The sequence below is a fragment of the Bombyx mandarina genome, chromosome 15 (genome assembly GCF_030267445.1).
Source record: "Bombyx mandarina strain Sakado chromosome 15, ASM3026744v2".
Taxonomy (NCBI): Eukaryota; Metazoa; Arthropoda; class Insecta; order Lepidoptera; family Bombycidae; genus Bombyx; species Bombyx mandarina.
Genome location: NC_143221.1, coordinates 14,375,062 through 14,397,367, shown reverse-complemented (window position 1 = coordinate 14,397,367; position 22,306 = coordinate 14,375,062). Strand labels below are relative to the sequence as shown.

The 22,306-nt window shown below is 44.4% G+C and overlaps 1 protein-coding gene and 1 non-coding gene across 6 annotated transcripts in view; both read right to left on the bottom strand.

The window, feature by feature from the left end:
• Positions 1-445: 445 nt before the first annotated feature.
• 5-HT2B (5-hydroxytryptamine receptor 2B) overlaps positions 446-22,306 on the bottom strand; it is a 108,344-nt gene continuing 86,483 nt past the window's right edge. For 2 of the 5 annotated variants that reach the window (XM_028181875.2, XM_089733417.1), the window contains exons 7-8: positions 2,472-2,579; positions 446-2,273 (exon numbers count right to left, since the gene is read on the bottom strand). In XM_028181875.2, coding sequence (XP_028037676.2) covers positions 1,388-2,273; positions 2,472-2,579 — 994 coding nt within the window. In that variant the 3' untranslated portion in view covers positions 446-1,387. The remainder of the gene's footprint in view (positions 2,274-2,471; positions 2,580-22,306) is intronic. The other 3 variants (XM_089733418.1, XM_089733419.1, XM_089733420.1) reach the window with 2 other exon arrangements.
• On the bottom strand, positions 3,129-3,235 carry LOC114248616 (U6 spliceosomal RNA). Its single transcript, XR_003624955.2, has one exon. It is a non-coding gene; the product is annotated as a U6 spliceosomal RNA (small nuclear RNA).

Genomic DNA, 22,306 nt, shown 5'->3' with positions numbered 1-22,306 from the left:
GATTCCTTGACTTCAATTAAAAGTTTTGTTAGTTTCTTATGGACGGCTTGCAAGTTTGAATTGTGAGGAAATAAAAAGGCTGCCGCTAGAACTTTACTGTAGTGTTTTCAGCTTTTTTGTTAGCCTGTAAATATATTAATCGATATAAGGATTTAATATGAAATTAATAAGGGTTAATTAAAATACACTCTAGGTTTGAAATGACGTTAATTTTTTTATTTTTTTATTACACTTAATGTATTTATTATCATTGGCGGATTTAATGTCTAAGGCATCGTCTACCAGTCAACTAAAGTGTAGAGTAAATAATGGTATGTTTATTGAAATATAAATTAAACACATAAATACAAATGTGATCTATGTGTAGTTTTAAGAGTAATCGAATACATAAATGAAGTGTATAACGCATTGTTCATTACCGAATCACGCAATGAAATTGAAATACTGAAGTGAAGTAAGCAGAAAACGAAATTATTTTAGTAAGCCAAATTATGAGTATTATCATAAATGGAAAGGCCTCTGGGCCTTCAGTAATCTCTTAAACATATAAAAAAAAGTTTAACTTACGTGAATCTTCAATGTAACGCAAAAAGAAGAAGGCAATAGTCGACCCAGTTGACTTTCTAGTAGATTTGCATTGTGTGCGATAGAAATGTAAAAAAAATTATGGAAAGTTAATTTTAATTTTTAATAATATTTTGTTCGAAATTGTTCCAATTCGATAACTTATATGATTTCACTTCTCAAACATCATTAATCAATTTATTTCATTTACTGCTTTGAGCTCAGTATTTACCATGGTCATTTGAGTTGTGATAATTTGCAATAACGCTAACCTACAATTACAGCACTAGTCAATTAAAAATTAAATGATGTGGGATTCATTCATACATTAAAAGTATTTGTTCGACCAGAAATACAAAACAACCACAGTTTTCTAAAAGTATTTAACAAAGAAATCAGTCTTAAAATTAGTTCTGATAAAAATCACTAAGCACGAAGCTTTCGTTTTTCCCCTTAATTAAATCGATAGCGCTAACAACATTGTTTACAAGCTATTCTAGATTATATCTTTCCGTAATTACGTTCAAATTACTAGATATAGTACACATACCCCTTTAGTTCTACATAATCTATATACATAGTAACGAGTTCAGGAGGTGGGTAAATATTATTATTTGTGCGACACATTAGGGAAAGTGGTTGACATAAGTGATTGAAATTAATACGGTAGACCAGTTTGTGGCATATTTACACGCAATAAGAGAACTAAGAGTCGTATAGCTCATCTTCCAGCTCAAGCGAACCGTGGCCTTATATTTTTATTGACTGAGAGAGCGCCAATACCCGGATCAGAGGTCGGACGGACGCGCTCCCAAGGCGCTTGCTATCTCCTATATTTACAATATTGACACCTTAATACCTTTTTGAAGGCCTGCCTGAACACTTTATTGAAGATCGTATAAAATATTGGATTCACCATTGAGCTCGCATAGCCTAGCCATAGTGCAAAATCGAATACCCAATGAGCGATTTTCCCTTCGCAGTCGGGACATACAGCCGGTACCATGTTAAGGATGAAAAACGGAGCCCAGAGAACGACGAACGTAAAAAAAACAACGCCTAATACTTTTGTGGCTTTTTGCTCTAAACGCAATATTCTCCCGTGACGAGAAGAATTTCTAGAGATTACACTGGAATTTCTAGAATGATGCGTTCGTGGTGTTTGCCGCTGATGAGTCGTGTTAGGCTGAGATCGCATGGATCTCTGAGTTCGAATACTGCGCACTGGAGTAGACAAAGTTGTTCTTGCGCCACCAAAGCTAGAGCCCCTTCGAAATCTTCTCGCTTCGTCCCAAGTTACCATTGATGATGCGCCTCTACTTGACCGTCGGAATATTGGGGTGGATGGTTCATCTCTCATATTACTGTTTTTTGAAAATCCATTGCAACCGTTTATATCGCCACCAGGTACGATTATTACTTCAGTGGTACGTCGAGGAGGTGTTGAATCTGAGCCAAAATAGGGACAGGTGCAGGGAGGTGGTAAAAGAAGACCATCCTCGGAACTTCTGGATTTAGCAGTAAGATTGGATGGTGCTAATAGACCATCGTTGCTCTCGTCGTCCGAGGCACTTCTAGGTCGATGAACGGGTGTCGGGTCACCCGAAGATGATGGTCTTCGTCGATCTTGCAGCATCGAAGATGGAGAACTCGAAGAAACACTTAATGAACCAGGCGTCAGCATTCCGCCTCTTTCGGAGATGTTTGTCCTAGAAAAGTGAACTAATTAAAATGAGATAGATCACACAGGTTATTCATTACCTCTACAGTTATTCTTCTTATAATCTTTTTAAAAAGGACAAAACTGAAAAGTTACAGAAAGGCACACAAAAAAAAATGAAATCAAATAACAAAAGCATTGAAGTAGGTACGATAAAGCCAACAAATATTGCCAATTGGTTAAATACCCTCGAAACTGCGGTTTAGCCGCCGCGGAAGCTTCCAAGCCTCGAGAGAGACGCAACATTTCTGCCCCGAACTGATGGAGTGCTGACATTGCTGAGGGGGCAGGCTCGCTGTGCAACACAACACGGACATAATACACAACGAGACACAGAACATTCAGGAACGAAACCTCATTAATCAGCACCTTTCGTTTAATCAACACAATTGACGGTATAAGCTGAATGTTCGAAAGCTATTAATGCTTCTATTTTCGCGAAACACAAAAGCTGTTCATGCCACAAAGCTTTTCAGTTCCAAAAAATGATATTCAGAAGTGCTGTAAATGAGGTTTCGTTGCAATAACGATTCTACGATGCTTACAAAATGAATTTGAAAATAATCTTTCATGTGATTCTTTTGATAATACTTTATTATATTTCGCATTCTCGATTTTCAATTCTAGACTGAATTCCATTCAATATTGTGATACAATTAAAACTGTTTTATGATTTAATCTCTCATTTGTTTCATTCGTATATTATTTTCAGTGTTTCGAATTTTTTTTGTTAATTGCCCTTGTAGGCAGACGAGCATACGGCCCACCTGACCGTGAGTGGTTAACGTCACCCATGGACTTCAGCAATGCCAGGGGCAGAGCCAAGCCGCTGCCTACCGTTTAAAAAAATGTGGAACGCTTCACGATTTTGCGTGTCATCCTTGCGCAGGAGCCATGCTAATCTTCTCTGTATCGTTCCAATTTTAGTATATGTACTGCCGAAGCAAGTACAATAGTTTAAAACTTCTCGTGGTCACAGACGACTTAAGTGTTTGTTATTCGTCGAAATTTGAATATAAAGCTAACTACCTTCTATTTTCTTTGAGAAATATACACATAATAATACATATTTCTAGACTTTAATGTTTCATTTCAAGTCAACTAAGTGTACGACACACGAAAACCGAACAGAATACTATTGCCATACATGCCGAGTGCGACACTCGTGATTTTCCTTAGCCGAGTCATTGGTGACGTTATTAAATATAATAATATTGTCGTCTGTGGAACACTTGTGAATACTTTATGTAACACTCAAAAAAACTCAAATTCTTAGGACACTTACAATAAAATAATAACAGTCAAACATCACAGAAAAACACCAGAAAACATACCTATATTATACATATTATAAGCAATAGAACAGACATGCACATCGAAAACATTTTGAAGGACAAAAGGCGAGTGTTATCAATTATCGTTTGATGTTTAATTCTGTCATGTCATTATTCAATAGATAGCATAGTTTGTGAAACTTAAGATTATATTATTTTATCTAGAAAAAACAATTTTGTAATCCCATTAAAACCAATCAAAGATTTTGGATGTCTATCTTGTATTTGAAGTTGAGATGTATTTTTATAGATATAATGATATTGGGTACTCCAGAATAAATAAACAATAAAAGACTTAATTGCGTTTTCTGTTATGTGTATAATGAGAAAACAACATTTAAAGCCCTTAATTTAATAAAATTATTATATTAACAAACTGAACTTTCTTTTTACTTAATGTCAAACTTCACTGAATGACATTTAAGAAAAATCCTTTTTATAAAACTAAAGAGTTTTAGACTATGAAGGTTTTTCTTTACATCTCCCCCCCTTAGGGAAACAATTACGTGTAATTGTTCATGTAGGAACTGATACTGGAGATAATTTTGTAATGTGATAGAGGTTCGATTCCATTTTTTTGTGTCCGATATCAACTAAATATATTGAATTTGAAATCTTTTTTAGAATTTTGAAGGGTCCAATTCTCAATTCATCCATTTTTTTCCTATTTAATCGATTTCCATTTTCTACATAAACTTGGTCTCCAACTTTCAGTTCACATTCTTTTCTATTAATATCAAATGCTTTTTTGTTATAATTGTGAGATTTAACTGTATTCTCAAAAGCTAATTTTCTGTCTCTCTCAAGATCTTCAATTGTACCATTTGCTTTTAGTTCCAGTGGTAAAACATCCACATTTTTACCTTCCAAAAGGTATTTAGGGGCAAACCGCGTGACCGTGTGTTCAGTTTCATTGTATTTTTCCACACATTTCTGTGCAATCGATGTCCATGCTATTTTTTTATTATTTTCATTAATTTTACATCGAATCTTATTAACTAAAGTTTGATTCAATCTTTCATTAAGCCCATTTGAAAATGGTGCATCTACAGCAGTGAAAACCATTGTAATATTTTCCTTTTTCAGAAAATCTTTAAATTCTTTCGAATTTATGCCAGGATATTGGTCTGTTAATACTATGTCAATATTATAGTTTTGTGTCACACTTTGTATAAGTTTTATAAAATCTCCAGAGCTTTGGTTCTTAGATGTTAAAATAAATGCATATCTTGTAAAATGATCTACTAAAAGATGCATATATTTTTTTGTAGATCGTGACCCTCCAAAACCTCCAACTGTGTCAATAGATACTATCTCGAATGGACGTGTTGCTGGACCCAAATGTGACATTAATCCAAATCTTGACTTTCTTCTTGACTTATTCCTTATACAAATTTCACAATTTTCACAAATATTTTTAATGTTTGCGATCATATTTTTGGCCTCGTAAAAAGGCGTAATTTTTTTTATTAATTGCGATCTCCCTATATGGCAGTAGCTGTTGTGAACAGCTTTTATGAAATTCTTACTAAATTCTTCTGTAAGTACGATTTTTTTTCTTCTTCTGTTTAACTTGTAATATATTCCATTTTCGAAGATATGTTTTCCATTTCGTAGATCTGTATTTGTGTTCTGATCATTTTTTATGTCATTTATGCTTATTAAATTTACCACTCTTAAAAAATCATCAGTGTTTTCATAAGACTCTAGAACAGGATTTCTGCTCAAACAATCAGCTTCCTGATTCGATTTTCCTGGATAATATTTTATTTCAAAATTATATTGAGATAAATAGTACATCAAATCCCCTAGTTCTTCATCAGTTCTGGCTCTAACATTCATATTCTCTAATGGTTTATGATCTGAATATACTATAAATTCTCTTCCCATAAGCAAGTGCTGCCAATATTTCACAGCTTCTTTTATTGCCAGACATTCTAGATATATTGCCTTCTTTTTCTTCTGGGCCTCTGTTAGTTTTTTTGAAAAATAAGAAACAGGTTTACTTATACCATTTTTTTCTTCTTGTTTTAGCACCGCTCCCACTCCTTTGATACTTGCATCCGTGTAAATATTTATCGGTAATTCAGGATCGAAAATCTTTAAAACTGGTTCTGAACATAGCAGTTCTTTTATTTTATCAAATGACTTCTGACATTCTGTAGACCAGATAAACTTCACATCCTTTCGCAACAGATTGTGTAACGGGTCTAGTATAATTGCACTATGAGGTACAAATTTGTGGTAAAAGTTTACTTTTCCTAAGAATTGACGTATATTTTTTCTTGTTTCTGGAACTGGGAACTTTTTTACAGCGGTTAAGTAATCTTTTAGAGGTTTAACTGAATTATTTTCTATTATATGACCTAAATATTTGGCGGAATTATTTGCAAAACTGCATTTCGAAAATTTCAGTCTAAATCCTTCTGTTAGTATTGCTTACAATAGTCTTGATAGGTGCATTAAATGCTCTTTAAAAGTTTTCGAAAAAATTAAAATATCATCTATAAAATTCACTACAAAACTCGAAAGTTTATGTTTCCTAATTACGTTACTCAATATTCTTTGGAAAATGGCAGGCGCTGTCTTTATTCCAAATGGAAGACACGTCCATTGAAAATGGCCTTCTTGTGTAACAAATGCAGTTTTGTATCTGTCTTGAATTTTCATTGGAATTGACCAAAAAGCTGAATTTATGTCAAGGGTTGAAAAATATTTACAATTTACAGTTTTTACCATCAAATCCTCTATCAATGGAAATGGTTGTAATTGGGGTACAATTATTTTGTTCAATTCTCTGAAATCTATACATAGCCTTGATTTTCTCCCATCTTCTTTTTTATATGCCAGAGTTACTGGAGCAGCAAATGGGCTGTAAGACTCCTCGATCAAATTCCTTTTTAATAGTGTTGATATTTGGGTTTCTATTTCTTTTCTATCTTCAACCGTGCATCTGTAGGGACGTTTGAAACAATACTTATCCACCATTAAGTCAATATGAGCTTCATAATCTTTTACTGTCCCCACGTCATACTTATCTTTGGCGAAGACTGCTTTGTATTTTTCTACTAATTTATTAATTTCCGACTGCTGGTAGGCATTAAGATGGCTTACAACTATTTCAAATCCTTCCGAGTTTATGTGTTCATTAAAGTTAATCTCACCATTGTATGTAGAATTAATTTCTTTTTTTAATACTTCAGGTTCTGAAAAACCTCCTTCATTTCTGTTACTTAGTACATTAGGAATTTCGACAGTTGTAGGAGAATAATTATAGCTTTTTTTATCTTTCAGATTTTCTTCTGAATTGTAGCATTGTTTAATTTTTAGTTCTTCCGTTTGTATTAGTTTGAATTTTTTTATACAATCCAAACCAATTAAAAAATCATAATTAAAGTTGACGTTATCTATTATAAATACATCCATAAAACCTTCAATATTATAGATTTTTATTTTTAATGTTACAATACCTTTTGTTTTCTTCTCACCATTAATAGTTTTCAAATTAACTTTTTCTATATCACCTGAATTTTCTTTGGGTTGTATTTTCAATAATTTTGCATTGATCAAAGACACATTTGACCCAGAATCATAAATTCCAGATACTTTTAAAGTATAATTTAATGTTAACTTGACTTTTATTAATGGTGGCACCTCTAGTTTTTTGGATTCTTCTCATTTAATTCGATTTCTAATTCAGAATTATTTATGTTTCGTACAACTGTTTTTTTATTATTTTCCTTAAACCAACAGCTTTCTTCGGGATGGTAACGTTTACCTTTTTTTTCCTTTAAACATATTAAGCAAGGTTTTATTTCTTTATTTTTTCTATAATAATATGTAGTATCGGAATATTTAATATCAAATTTATTATCAAATTTATTTTTCCCTACAAGATGTTCTAGTCTTCCGATTTCGTTATAAAGATCTTCTGTTCCCTGTATGTTTTCCCTATCTATTTTGTCAGCAACATAATTAGGTAATCCGAATGCTATCAGGTCTATGAGTGTCCCAGTATCAATCGACTTCCTGACTTCTAGCAACAATTTTTCTTTTTTTAAAGCATAGTCAAGTAAAGATCCAACTTGATATTTGAAAGCTAGAGCATATTTAACGGGTGACCAGCCTTTGCTTGCAAATGTCCTGCAAAAATTTTCTTCCCATTTTTTCCATTCTGAGTCTATATTCAATTTCATTAACATACAATTATACCAATCTACACTACTGTACTCCAAAAAAAATTTTAAAATTTCTATTTTGTTTTTGTCTTCTATTATTTTAAAACGCTCACATTCCTTATTGAAATCTTTAATCCATTGTGAAGCATTTGGATTTCTCCCAGAAAATTTTTCAATGATGAATTCCTTAGAAATTTTGTTTAAATTTTGAGTTTCCGTTTTATTTATTTTTTCTTCAAGCATTTTTTCTAATAATTTTTCAACGTTCTGATTCGAATCGTCAATAGACTTAGCATTGCTCTCCGAAATTTCTTCCAAATAAAAATCATCAAATTGTAAATTTTGATCCTCGTCTAAATAAATTCTTGACATATCATTTGTCAAAGTAATCCATACTTTTCTGGTTTGGTGTCTTTTGTTTAAAGATTTTTTTACCTTTGCATAATTTGAAGTTTTTGTAATTTCTTCATGAAAGTTGGCATTTTGATATTCGGTTGGTATCCCAAAAGTCTGTCCATCAGGTGTAGCAATTGAAGTTATGCATATAACATTTGATTTTCCATCTTCCGTTGATTTCACAGCAAAATCAAACCTTAATTTTTCCATTTTATTCATGGTGTTGCAAAAAATGTTGTTTTATAATGATATTGGGTACTCCAGAATAAATAAACAGAAAAAATAAAAATAAATAAACAATAAAAGACTTAATTGCGTTTTCTGTTATGTGTATAATGAGAAAACAACATTTAAAGCTCTTAATTTAATAAAATTATTATATTAACAAACTGAACTTTCTTTTTACTTAATGTCAAACTTCACTGAATGACATTTAAGAAAAATCCTTTTTATAAAACTAAAGAGTTTTAGACTATGAAGGTTTTTCTTTACATAGATATTCCAGTAAACGTGGCCAAAAACTGAATGTGAAATGGCTTTTTCACTACTTAATAGCGACTGTATTATAGGTTTCCAAACTAGAACACAAAAGAATAAGAAAGCACAACAACAGTACCGATCCGGCTCCCAACATACTGTACCTTCCTGTGTTTGAATAATCTCTATGAAACAATCAAAGAAGTTCGAGGTAGATCGTGAACGGATAAGTATAATCAGGCAGCCTGTTTCTGCAGTAAAGCAGTTATGAGTATCACTACAAAGAAAGGGAACAGTTCTTACATAAAACAACTGAAACATCGATCTCATGTGTGTTTAACTGGGTAGGTTCTCTCATTCGTGATGTCTACAACTTGCAGTAACAATAAGTAAGCTTTACTTAAGCTTAATAAGTAAACCTGCGCAATTTTTTTCTTTTATCTTTTTATTACTTATTGTGTCCACCCGTCTAAGCTCACAGTCCACCTGATGGTAAGTGCTTACTGGAGTCCATTTACATCTACAACGTAAAAACGCCACCCACCTTGAGATATAAGTTCTAAAGTCTCAGTATAGTTACAACGGCTACCCCATCCTTCGAACCGAAACGCATTACTGCTTCACGGCGGAAATAGGCGGGGTGGTGGTACCTACCCGTGCGGACTCCCAAGAGATCCTACCACCAGTGATTACGCAAATTATAATTTTGCGGGTTTGATTTTTATTACACGATGTTATTCCTTCACCGTGGAAGTCAATCGTGAACATTTGCTAAGTACTATTTCATTACAAAAATTGGTTTCGAACACCGGTGCATCGCTACATACGAATGCACCGGACGGCTTATCCTTTAGGCCAAGACGACTTGAAATTGAGTTGAAACTTTCTATGTACTAGCATCATCCACACTTAGAATTATGTTTTGTTGTTCCTTAATAAGTGACATTTAAGAGTTTCAATAAATACGTGTATTTCAAACATTTATCAATGAACATGAATTCAACAGCGAATCTTGATAGAGTATAACTAGTAATATTTAAATGTACGCCAAAATTCTCAATCATAATTCATTCCAAATCTTTTTAGACACATTACCAATCCATTTCAAAGTCTCGAACCGCCGAAGCTGATTTTAGATTTAATCAATGCAAATTCTAAGATATTAACAATTCTAATGGGCTCGTCCTTAAATTTCAATTTGATTCATGGGATACGCGAATGACATTAGCGAGCTTAAAAGCCTGTTCGCGCGAGCTTAATCGCTGCGTCGTCTTTAATGCGATTTGAAGCTCAAAAGCCACGTTAACATCAATCAGCATACAGCGGAGCTTTGATTGTGATCGGTGCAGTGTCAATGGAGTCAGCTTAGGGGTAAAACGCGTTAATGGATATTGCGATTCATGATAGAAGCATTTTCTAGATACTGTTAGTGATGTTGGTTCTTTACTAGTTTAAGGCTTTCGATTTAGGTACTATTATAAGATTGAGTTAATGCATCGTGGGTTGATCAAACGTATTTACATTAATTTGAATGCTCATGAAGGTAAGTATTTAATTTTTTGAATGAGTGTTAAGTGCCTACATGTGCCAGTGGACATTGAATTTTGTCACTCATATTAGGTAGTGAAGGTTTCATTATATTTTATAAAGACCCTTCAAACGATAGAACAGTTTATAGTAAAAAAGTAATCTTGTTAACAAGACTTCTAGCTTAGCTTGAAATATAGTAGTATCTGACAAAATAGGTAAGGCACTTATCAAGTATCTACGTAACTATAGTTATATCGCGGCTCCATTTTGTAAAAAATCAGGATTTTATAAGTGTATGTGAATCTAACCACCTTGAGACAGAAGCCACTCCCAATAAGTTGTTCTCCCCCACCGAATGTAGTTCCGCCTTGTCGTGGCGGTGGGGCTTAAGCGTGCGTCCCTAAAATCGCGTGCAGAGGAATCTGTGTGGGACGCCGCGACCAAGAGAACTGCGCCCAGCTCTCCTTGGTTGCCTCCGTATACAGCGGGTGCTCCTTGAGAGAGAGCGAGGGACTCTCTCCCCACGCCCTTTGCACTGGCAAAGGGAGGCATTCAGGGGATGAGGGGTTGGCTCTCGGGAGCCTGATGAGCCGGCGGCACTTTTGTGTCTTCCGGCTGCGGGTTGCCATGTCCCCGACTTCGGTTACAGGGGAAAGCCTTCCAGATATGGGAGGTACCGGCTCGCCGGCGTGGCTCCACACCGCGTTGTGGGCGACGGACAGGCCTCGGCCACCGTCGGCCAAACCGTAAACCCCAGTCATGGGGAACGGGGGCTCCTGCCTTTACTGGTCGGAGCCGCGAGGACGCAAACCTCTTCAAAAATGCCCCAATCTCAAGCTCGACACCCGGGGATGGGATGTATGGCTGGAGGGTTTCCAGTCCCGAGGGTGTCATAGATCTCAGGGGACCAAACCCCTGGTTAATAAAAAAGGAATAAATAGAAATGATGGACAATTGTACAAAGTTAGTACCCCAGGAGGGTACCGCCCGCGAGTCGGGCGGAGAATCCCTCCGTGCTTCCACCTCAGTGGAAGCACGCTGCCCCACGTATTCTGGGGGGGCAACAATTGCCAGGATGAAGGAGGCTGTGCGACGGGCAGCAGAATTCCCGTCGAACCGAGGCGCTCCCCGATCGTCGGCTCGATGCGCTCTGCGCTCGCCAGCGACTCGGGTGTGGTCAACCCCACCAGACCATCGGTGGGGAAAAAAAAGGGGGCGAAGGAAGACCCCACTATCAACGTCCGACGACGGCGGCGCGTCATCCTCCAGCACCGAGGTGCCGGAAAAGACGATGGCCATCGAGGAGGTGGCTCCGGTGGTTGCGGGGCCTGCCGCAAAGAAAGAGACGATGCCCGCTCCCCAGTGGGCACCAGTAAGGAGGAGGGGCGCAGTGTCACCAGCGACGTCGGTGGAGTCGATGTCGACGTCGGCCGCGTCCCTGGCTAGCGGGGACGAGGCATTCCGCGACCTCGACCTTGCGCTGGTCAATCTGGCTAAGCTGCTGTCGACCGTGGCTGCCAAGGGCGCCGAGCCAGGCAGCAGCTACCGGAAAAGGCTCCGGGAGGGAGCGGCTATGGTTAGGACAAAGTTGATCCCCACCATGTCCAAACTCGTCGCGCAGCTGGACTCTATGGAGAGTCGCATTCTGAGGAACTCCCCCGTCTTGCAAGAGGGGACTCCCTTGTCGCCGATGCCTGCGCTGGCACACTCTGGGCCTCCCGCGAGGAAGATGGATACCAGCGTGCCCTCACGACCCGTGATGAGTGTGGCGGCGCCCATGCCAGCGCCTACTTCTGTGGCCCCTGTTCCACGAGTGCCTACTCCCGCGCTCCCTCACCCCCCGCGGAGGGTTGAGTTGAGGCCTGCGCCGCCTCCCCAAATATCGGCCACCCCTGCATCCGTACAAAGAGGAAGGTTAAGGCCTGCGCCAGCGCAGGCTGAAGACATCCGTTCGCCACTGGCGAGGATGATAGACGAGTGGCCGGCGCTGCCGCGGCCCAAGCCTGCAGAGCCGCCAAGCAGAGAGGAAATGGCGGCCTGCATCTCGCGGGCGGTGGCGGTTGAGGTCCGCAAACACTTTGCCGGCCTCGAGGAGATGCTCCGCTCCTCGATTGGTTCCGGAGATGGCGTCCCGGCACCAACAGCCGCGACCGCTTTACGGGATCAGGCCGCCCAGCCGACTTCCACTCCTGCCCCATCCGCAAGGGTGGCACGACGTGGAGGCCGGAATATCAGAGGTGCGGGTGCCCAGAATCCCGGCCCGCGATCCCAACCACAGCCTCGCCCTCTTCCTCCGCCCCCGTTAAGCATGGACGAGGGCTGGACAGAAGTGGTGAAGCGGGGCACCACAGCACGGCGACAGATAGCAGCTCTGGCAGCTCCCCGAGGGGGTCGAGCGTAGACCGCTACATCCCGAAACACAGCGCTGGCGGCCGTGACTGCTCCCCGCGAGGGTCGAGCACCGGCCGCTGGCAAAAAGAAAAACCAAAGGAAGAAGCCGCGCGCAGCGGGGTCGGCGGCCGTGGTAGTGACTTTGCTGCCGGCCGCTGCGAAAAGGGCCTCACCTATAATGAGGTGATGGCCCGGGCGCGTGCAGCTGTAAACTTGACCGAAATCGGGGCAGAGGAAGGTCTACGCTTCCGGCAGACCGCCAATGGGGCGAAAATGCTGGAGTGTCCCGGTGCCGATAGTTCTGGCATCGCGGACAAACTAGTGGCGACGCTCCGCGTGGCATTGCCGGAGGAAGAGGTGCGCGTGCACAGGCCGGTGAGGATGGCCGAGATTAGGATCACCGGCCTGGACGACTGCGCCACCAAGGAAGAGGTGGCAGCCGCGATAGCCGCCCAGGGGGGATGTGCTCCGGAGAGCGTGACCGTGGGCGAACTTCGCTCAGGGTACTCCGGGGCCAGATCGGCGTGGGCGCGTTGCCCTGTGGAGGCGGCCACTTCCTTGGCCACCCCTCCACCGGGAAGATCGACGGGGGATCCGGGGAGACTGCGCGTGGGCTGGATAGCGGCCCACGTGCGTCTCCAAGAACCACGTGCCTGGCGATGCCTCCGATGCTTTAGCACGGGGCACGGCCTCGCTAGGTGCACCAGCTCGGTTGACCGCAGCGGTCTTTGTTTCCGTTGCGGCCAGCCGGGCCACAACGCAGCGTCCTGCACGGCCACCCCGCACTGCGCTCTGTGCGCTGCGGCCGGGCGCAGGGCAAACCACCGGGCGGGAGGCAAGGCGTGTTTCCCGTCCGGTAACAACACCGAACGAAACCGGCGCCGGAGATCAAAGCGCCGGCAAAAGAGAAGGTTGGCCAGAGGAGCACTGGCCAACGCTGTAATCCCCGTTGCGGCGCCGGTGCCGGAGGGCGGGGGCAGCACTGAAAGGGAGGGGGCGATGGATGTGGTTCAACAGTAATGGACCGCACCTATCGCTTCCTCCAAGGAAACCTGAACCACTCCGCCAGAGCTCAGGACATGCTGTCTCAGAGCATGGCGGAGTGGTCCATAGATGTGGCTGTGGTCGCCGAGCCGTACTTCGTTCCCCCGGCAAATGATTGCTGGTTTGGGGACGACGGCGGCCTGGCGGCCATAGTCATAAGAAGGGACGCGGCGATCCCCCCCTGGCGATGGTGACCAGGGGCCAAGGGTTCGTCGCGGTGAAGCTGGAAGGGACCGTCGTGATCGGGGCATACTTCTCTCCGAACAGGCCTACCGTCGAGTTCGGGCATTTCCTGGGCGGGATCGGGGCGATTGCTCGCCGCCTCGCTCCTCGTCCAGTGATTCTCGCGGGGGACCTAAATGCGAAATCTGTCGCATGGGGCTCCCCCGCTCGGACGCTCGTGGTAGGCTACTGGAGAGGTGGGCGAACGCGGCCGGCCTCTGTTTGTTGAATAGAGGGTCGGTTGCGACGTGCGTGCGGTGGCAAGGCGAGTCTATTGTGGACGTTACGTTCGCGAGCCCGGCCATCGCGCGCCGTATCCGCGACTGGAGGGTTTTGGAGGGGGCGGAGACACTGTCCGATCACCGATATATTCGGTTTGATCTCTCCGCCCGCTCCGCAGTCGCGGACGCCCACAGGGATTACCCACGTGGTGCGCCCCGGTCATTCCCCAGGTGGGCACTGAAGCGCCTGAATAAGGCGCTACTGATGGAAGCCTCTACGGTGGCGGCGTGGGCGCCCATGCGTCCACATCCGGTTGAGGTCGAGGGCGAAGCGGGGTGGTTCCGGGACACGATGCGTCGCATCTGCGACGTATCGATGCCCCGGATCAGCCCTCGGTCTCCCAATCGCCAGGCGTACTGGTGGTCGCCCGAAATCGCGCAACTCCGCGTGGAGTGCGTTCGGGCGAGGCGCGAGTGCGCTAGGCATCGCCGCCGTCGCCTGCCGCGTCGCAACGATCCGGTTGCGTTCGCGCTGGTGGAGGCCCGGCTGTACGGCGCATTTCGCGTCGCGCAGAGGGCTTTGCAGCTAGCCATCAGAAGAGCCAAGGATCAACACATGGAGGGTCTCTTGGAGACGCTCGATGGGGATCCGTGGGGGCGAACCTATCATATGGTGCGCAATAAAATGCGCCCATGGGCCCCCCCAATCACGGAGCGTCTCCAGCCTCAGCAGCTGCGGGAAATCGTCTCGGCGCTGTTTCCGCAGGAGCGGGAGGGATTTGTCGCTCCCGCTATGGACCCCCCGTCAGAATACGAGGGCGACGTCCCTGCTGAGGTGCCCCATATAACGGGGGCGGAGCTCCATGTGGCAGTGCGTAAAATGTGTGCGAAGGACACTGCACCCGGCCCGGACGGCGTCCATGGCCGGGTTTGGGCCTTGGCTCTTGGTGCCCTGGGGGACCGACTCTTGAGGCTTTACAACCCCTGCCTCGAGTCGGGACGGTTTCCTTCATCGTGGAGGACGGGCAGACTCGTGCTGTTGAGAAAGGAGGGGCGCCCGGCGGATACTGCCGCTGGGTACCGTCCCATCGTGTTGCTGGATGAGGTGGGCAAGCTGCTGGAACGTATTCTGGCAGCCCGCATCATCCAGCATCTGGTCATGGTGGGACCCGATCTGTCGGCGGAGCAGTATGGCTTCCGAGAGGGCCGCTCAACGGTAGACGCGATCCTTCGCGTGCGGTCCCTCTCGGATGAGGCCGTCTCCGGGGGTGGGGTGGCTTTGGCGGTGTCACTCGATATCGCCAATGCGTTCAACACCCTGCCCTGGTCCGTGATAGGGGGGGCGCTGGAACGACACGGAGTGCCCCCCTACCTTCGCCGGCTGGTGGGTTCCTACTTGGAAGACAGATCGGTCACGTGTACCGGACACGGTGGGATCGTGCACCGGTTCCCGGTCGTGCGCGGTGTTCCACAGGGGTCGGTGCTCGGCCCTCTTTTGTGGAATATCGGGTATGACTGGGTGCTGAGGGGTGCCCTCCTCCCGGGCCTGAGTGTAATCTGTTACGCAGACGACACGTTGGTCGTGGCCCGGGGGGGGAGTTTTGCTGAGTCTGCCCGTCTTGCTACGGCTGGGGTGGCGCATGTCGTCAGCAAAATCAGAAGATTGGGCCTCGACGTGGCGCTCAGTAAATCCGAGGCCATGTGGTTCCACAGGCCCCGGAGAGTGCCACCTGTCGATGCCCATATCGTGGTTGGAGGCGTCCGTATCGGGGTCGGGGTGCAGTTGAAGTACCTCGGCCTCATTCTGGACAGTCGTTGGACCTTCCGTGCTCACTTTCAGAATCTGGTCCCTCGTTTGTTGGGGGTGGCCGGCGCGTTAAGCCGGCTCCTTCCCAATGTCGGGGGGCCTGACCAGGTGACGCGCCGTCTCTATACAGGGGTGGTGCGATCAATGGCCCTATACGGGGCGCCCGTGTGGGGCCAGTCCCTGGCCGTGGGGGTAGCGAAGCTGCTGCAACGGCCGCAACGCACCATCGCGGTCAGGGTCATCCGTGGTTATCGCACCATCTCTTTCGAGGCGGCGTGTGTACTGGCTGGGACGCCGCCTTGGGTCCTGGAGGCGGAGGCGCTCGCTGCTGACTATCAGTGGCGGGCTGACCTTCGTATCCGGGGCGTGGCACGTCCCAGCCCCAGTGTGGTCAGAGCGCGGAGGGCCCAATCTCGGCGGTCCGTGCTGGAGGCATGGTCCAGACGGCTGGCCGATCCTTCGGCTGGTCGTAGGACCGTCGAGGCGATTCGCCCGGTTCTTGTGAATTGGGTGAATCGTGACAGAGGACGCCTCACTTTCCGGCTCACGCAGGTGCTCACTGGGCATGGTTGCTTCGGTGAGTTCCTGCACCGGATCGGAGCCGAGCCGACGGCAGAGTGCCACCATTGTGGTTGCGGCTTGGACACGGTGGAGCACACGCTCGTCGCCTGCCCCACATGGGAGGGGTGGCGCCGTGTCCTCGTCGCAAAAATAGGAAACGACTTGTCGTTGCCGAGTGTTGTGGCATCGATGCTCGGCGACGACGAGTCGTGGAAGGCGATGCTCGACTTCTGCGAGTGCACCATCTCGCAGAAGGAGGCGGCGGGGCGCGTGAGAGACACGCAAGCCCGCCGCCGTCGAGCGGGGGCCAGGGAGGCGGATCTCGCCCAAGCCCTGGCCCTCTAAGTGTTTCGGGTCCCCTTCATATGTCGGTCTGGGGACAGGCGAAGGGGGCCTAAGAAGACGACGTGCAAGCTGCTCTGCACGCGTTTTACGCAAGAGCATCCGGGTGATGGAAGGCCGGCTATCCTCGACCCACGCTGGTTCTGACCCAGCGGGGTATTCCGTAGGATAGACCATTCTAACCGGCGCCATCTAGGCGGGCTCCGGATAGCCTGCCGACCGAGAGGGCTGGTGGTCGTGGCGCCGACGACCGCCGGTCCGGTGTCCCGAGGGGGAGGGTGATGGGAGAGATGTGCTCCGCACTAAACGCTTCACTTTCCCCCCTTTGCCTTTTCATGGGTTCTGTCTCATGCGAGGTTCGGACGCGGGTTGTTGAGCGACAGGAGGTTTTAGTCAGTTCGACTCCGACATGCCCCGCCTTCCATCCCCAGGGGGAGGGCGGAAGTCCGGCGATTTCCTCCTGACCAAAAAAAAAAAAAAAAGTTGTTCTCGATTGTATTATATTATAATAGTCTTCAAACTGCAATGTTTTTTCGGAGCCGAAATACGTTGGATTGTTGTAACTATTGCATGGATTCACAAAACCACCCGTGATTATCTGGAAATCACATTGCCTCAAGGATTCCCGTTGTGCCATCACTATGGAAAATGAGGGCAGCATGAAGTTTGTTTGAAAGACAGTATTCAATTTAAACAATCGAATTGACGCAGTTTGGTTCCATCAAACCATTCAGACATTCAATAGATACCCGCGTTCTTTTGAATCAACGAAAAACCATAGCGTTAGCTGTTTAGTCGATACACGCAAGGCCACTGTTACAAGCTTTACGACTGTAAGCTGTGAACTTTCAACGGTAAAATTTTGGCTTAATTTTTTAAAAGGTTTTTCTTAAACGGGTAGTCGAATTCACAGCTTTCACAACTGGTCAAAGTCTCAACTTTATTATATGTTCGTGGTTAGACTCCCAAATCTAGGCCGGTGCACCCAAATACCTAAGATTACCTAAGGCTTCCTAAGAATAATTTCTTTCTCGTAGATCTTTTGAAGCATCAGGGTCTACGAATGGACTTTGGTTCTCTTTGTGCTCTGCACCGCATGTTCCATGTGAAATGTTCCATGAGCAATCGTTCGAGGTCATTGCTTTCTGTCTTTCCTCTCTTTTTAACCATTGCCCGCCCGTTTCTGTGCTGAGTTTACCTAACTATACTAACTGTAGCCGCTACATGCATCCTCTCCACGGTGTTTCCCAAACGCTACGTTATGTCCTTCTTCAAATGGGATTTGAAGTGATTCCTCAGTAGTAAGCAGTGGCCACCGACCGCAATGTCTGATGTAGAGCGTTTTAATGGCTGGAAAACTACGTTTCCACCAGCTAGACGTTTTTGATGAAGCCATGCGTGGTGTTTCTCTGCTCTCACGCCTTCTGCATCTCCCAGGTTCTGTCTCGGACGGAAATCAGATGTTCGAGCATGATTTTAGGGGAGACATTTAGTAGATGGCCGCAGCAGTCTCAAGCATACCGAAAGTTTCTCAGTATCAGATTTTGTTTGGAGACTTGGTCCCGGCCCAAAATTGTGGGCCATTGACGAATCATATCTAATAAAGATGCAATACTGTTCAAATACCGCGTTCGACATCCAATTTAAATTAATTAATAGTGTTACGCCGGTAAGAGTAACGCCATCTATCTCCGAATAGCCGAACGAATATCGAAGGATCTAGTAGCGTCTAGAACGCTCGAGAAGTACAGCGCTATCTGTTGTCAGATAGCGGAAACACACAATACTCGACTTTTGTGGAATATTCCAGACGATTCTAGGGATTTCGTCTCGACTATGAAAGCGTTGCAGAGATGGCACGCAGTCAGTAATAGGAACTACTCGAAGCGAAACAGCGAACGGATCACCTGAAGCGAAGCGGAAGAAGCGAATTGAGAATTTTAAAGTGTTTGTGAAGTGTTTTAAGTGCTAATACAGTGTTAACTTTTATTTCAGTAGAATTTTTATTTATCCCGAACCCCGGCGCGTAACATTAGGTAATTTATGTTTTCCGTTTGAAAAATCACTAACCAGGATAAGCGTTTCAACAAAATTATTTTTGAATTAAAATCCGTATTTTATTTCTCTAATTCAATATAGCTGGGAGTCGGCTCCACGTGCAAATACGAATAAAAACAAAGGATGCGGTCGGTGCAGTTTCAAGGGTCCTTTTAGAACGAAACTGTACTTCAGGTTATTAAAAATAAATTGATCCGTATTTCGAGCTGTTTAAGTTGTTTTTCTCTTGTACTTTCATCGGTTTAGCAGCGGATTACGAGTGCACTAGACGTATATATGTCAGATCCATATGGGCTTAAGTGAATCGTTACATGAGTGGATTTTTGCTTAGCGAGAAATTGTGCTGTAGTACTCTTCAAAAACATTGTGATGAAAATGAAATTAAAGCCGCACTGAGCTTAGCCTCATTCATTAAAACAAAATATTCAACAGGTATTTTTGTTGCTTGATGTTTATAAAACCCCATTATTTATTATTAACTTAACTATGTAAATTAGGCTATATATAAAAAAACAAACCACAATAGCGGATTAAATGACACGTTATTATTATTTTTATATTTTTTGCCATCGCAAGCAGACGAGGATACGGCCGACCTGAAGGTGAGTGGTTACCGTCGCCCATGGATTTCAGCAATGCCAAGGGCACAGCCAACCCATTGCTTACCGTTAATTAGTAGTTATATCAAATTAAATCAGACCATTAATTTAATCTAATGTATACGTGAGAAGAGTGTGAGTGCAGACGTGACGTATGATAGGCCTGAATGGAACAAAGGCCACACTACACCGACCCCATACGGTGAGATAAGAGTAAGAAGAAGAAAAGAAAATTAAGCAAATTGAAACTTTATTCCATTCAAATAAAATGGTAATTCGAAAAATCGCTTTCAAAAACTCTGACGCCCACGTGTCGTTGTCAAAGACGAAAGCGCTAAGTAATTTCTCAATTTCATTGCTATGCCTACATTAAACGTCTACGTTCCTTTTCATAGGATCGGTTGTCGGAAAATGCGAAAACATTGAGTAAACTTGACCTAGCCCTCGGTAAGCACGGTGTGACGTCATCGCGTGACGCAGATCACGTATCGAATTACCCTCAACCCTGCGTTGGCTTTAAAATTAATGTGTACCGTGGAAAATGTTACATCAACTCAATCTCATGTTATATCAATTTTTAAGTGTTGAGATAATATGAATTTTAGGACCTCTTGCAAGTCCGCATGGGTGAGTACCATCACCTTGCCTATTTTCTGCCGTAAAGCAGAAATGCGTCTCGGTTTGAAGGGTGGGGCAGCCGTTGTAACTATACTGAGACCTTAGAACTTATATCTCGAGGTGGGTGGCGCTATTCACGTTGTAGATGTCTATGGGCTTCAGTAACCACTTAACACCAAGTTGGCTGTGAGGTCGTCCACCCATCTAAGCAATAAAAAAAATGTCTTCTTGTTGGTTTCCTTATTGACAGAATACTCGAAGCATATATCATTGAATATCATATAACTTGATTCTGTATTTAAGTAAAACTTCTTTAGTTCTTCCTTACACTAAACAAATGCCTTAAGAGTAAAATTTTACTCGCGACAGATTCGTTACGGCTAGAGAGAAAAGATATAATTTAGGAAGAGCGCAAGTGAGAGAAAAGACAGAGCGTCTCGCGACCCACTCGACCGTGGAGAGAGGGAGAGGACAAAGCGATCTAGGTCGTTTCTCTTATACTTATACACAGCGTTCCCTATGACAAGATAAATTTGATTTAAGGATTTAAAATTGAGAAATCCACAATACTACACACCGCCAAATAAGGTTCACTTCTTCCTCGTGCACCAAGTTGTACGCGCACTATTTTTAATCAATTATTTAGTGCTTTTGATGATGGGCAGACGTGGTGATAGCTAGATTACTAGAGATCATCGACATTGCAATGCGAACACCGTCACCAATTGTTTTTTTTTTTTTATGATTGAAGAACTACTGGTGGCCCGGAGGCCTTTCCAGTTTCACCAGGACAGGTGGACGAGCAAAGGCTCAGCCAGGAGGGGTGGGATTTGCTAACAGCTACCCGAGCGCCTCCGAAGGAGACCTAACAGCTCAAGAGCAATTGTTTCGCGAATGAATCTACTACCGGATCGGAATCGCGACCCGCTGAGAAGATCCGGCGAGAAACTCAGCGGGCTGATGCATGGGTTAGGTTGCACGTCGACCTCTTTGTCGAGTTCGACGAGTACGGTTACCGGGGTCCCTAAGCCTGCCCCTAGTATTAGAGCTGAAGGCATCTAATGCAAAGGTCATTGGATCTGATGGATCCGTAAGGACGTGTCTAGGGCGTCGACGGTGACTGCCTCCTGCATGATCAGGATTCGGGGAGTAGTCAGCGGCGGCAACGATAAGGCGATTATCGTGACGCATAGCCTTATCGAAGTATCGTTCCGACGCTGACTTCATGTATTTCCGAATTGATTCGAGGCCCAGGTCGTCGTGTAGGTCAACGTTCCTCACGAACCACGGAGCTCCGACGGCTAACCTGCAAAAGCGGGATTGTAGAGATTGGAGGGTGTCTATGTGTGTGCGGGCCGCGTGAGCGAACACCACACTCGCGTAAGTCATGACGGGCCTTATGCAAGTTTTGTAAAGTGTCACCTTGTTCCGAAGGGACATTTTACTCCGCTTACAGATCATGGGGTAGAGTCTACCGAGAATAAACGCGGCACGGTCACGGACTGATTTTATATGCGGGCGGAATGTCATCGATGCATCCAGGGTAACGCCCAGGTACTTGACCTTCCTGGCCGCGGCTGTCTTCCAACAATGAAGTCGTCATGGCGTTAAGGAAAAGACGTTCGGTGCATTCGTATCTTGCGATGTATCGGTGTTCGAATCCTGCTGGCGGGTACCAATTTTTGTAATGAAATACCTACTTAACAAATGTTCACGATTGACTTCCACGACGAAGGAATAACATCGTGTAATAAAAATCAAACCCGAAAAATTATAATATGCGTAATTACTGGTCGTAAGACCTCTTGTGAGTCGGCACCTGTGGGTATCAACACTCTACCTCAACCTCAAACCTCAAACCTCAAACTGGAGGTTTCGCAACAACCCACGGTCATTTAGTAACGTGCGAACCTATTGTGGTACACTTCATTCACGGTTGTTTGCATAAGAGTTACTGTATTGCGCAAACGAACGCTATTACAAAGTTAAGTCGTACACTGTGTGCATTATTAATTTGTACGTTTTACAAAGTTAAGTCATACACTGTGTGCATTACTAATAAAAATCTTACGTTACGGACGTTTTTCCTGGTTAGGGTACCCCTCCGCATCGTCCCATAAGGAACTTTGTTCCAAAAACAATTCAAACTCGCCTTTATGTTAAGCGCACGAAATTTTGTATTTCCTTAACACGTTTTACTACAAGAAAGTGACTCGATATTCTTATAACGTTTTAATGTGTGCC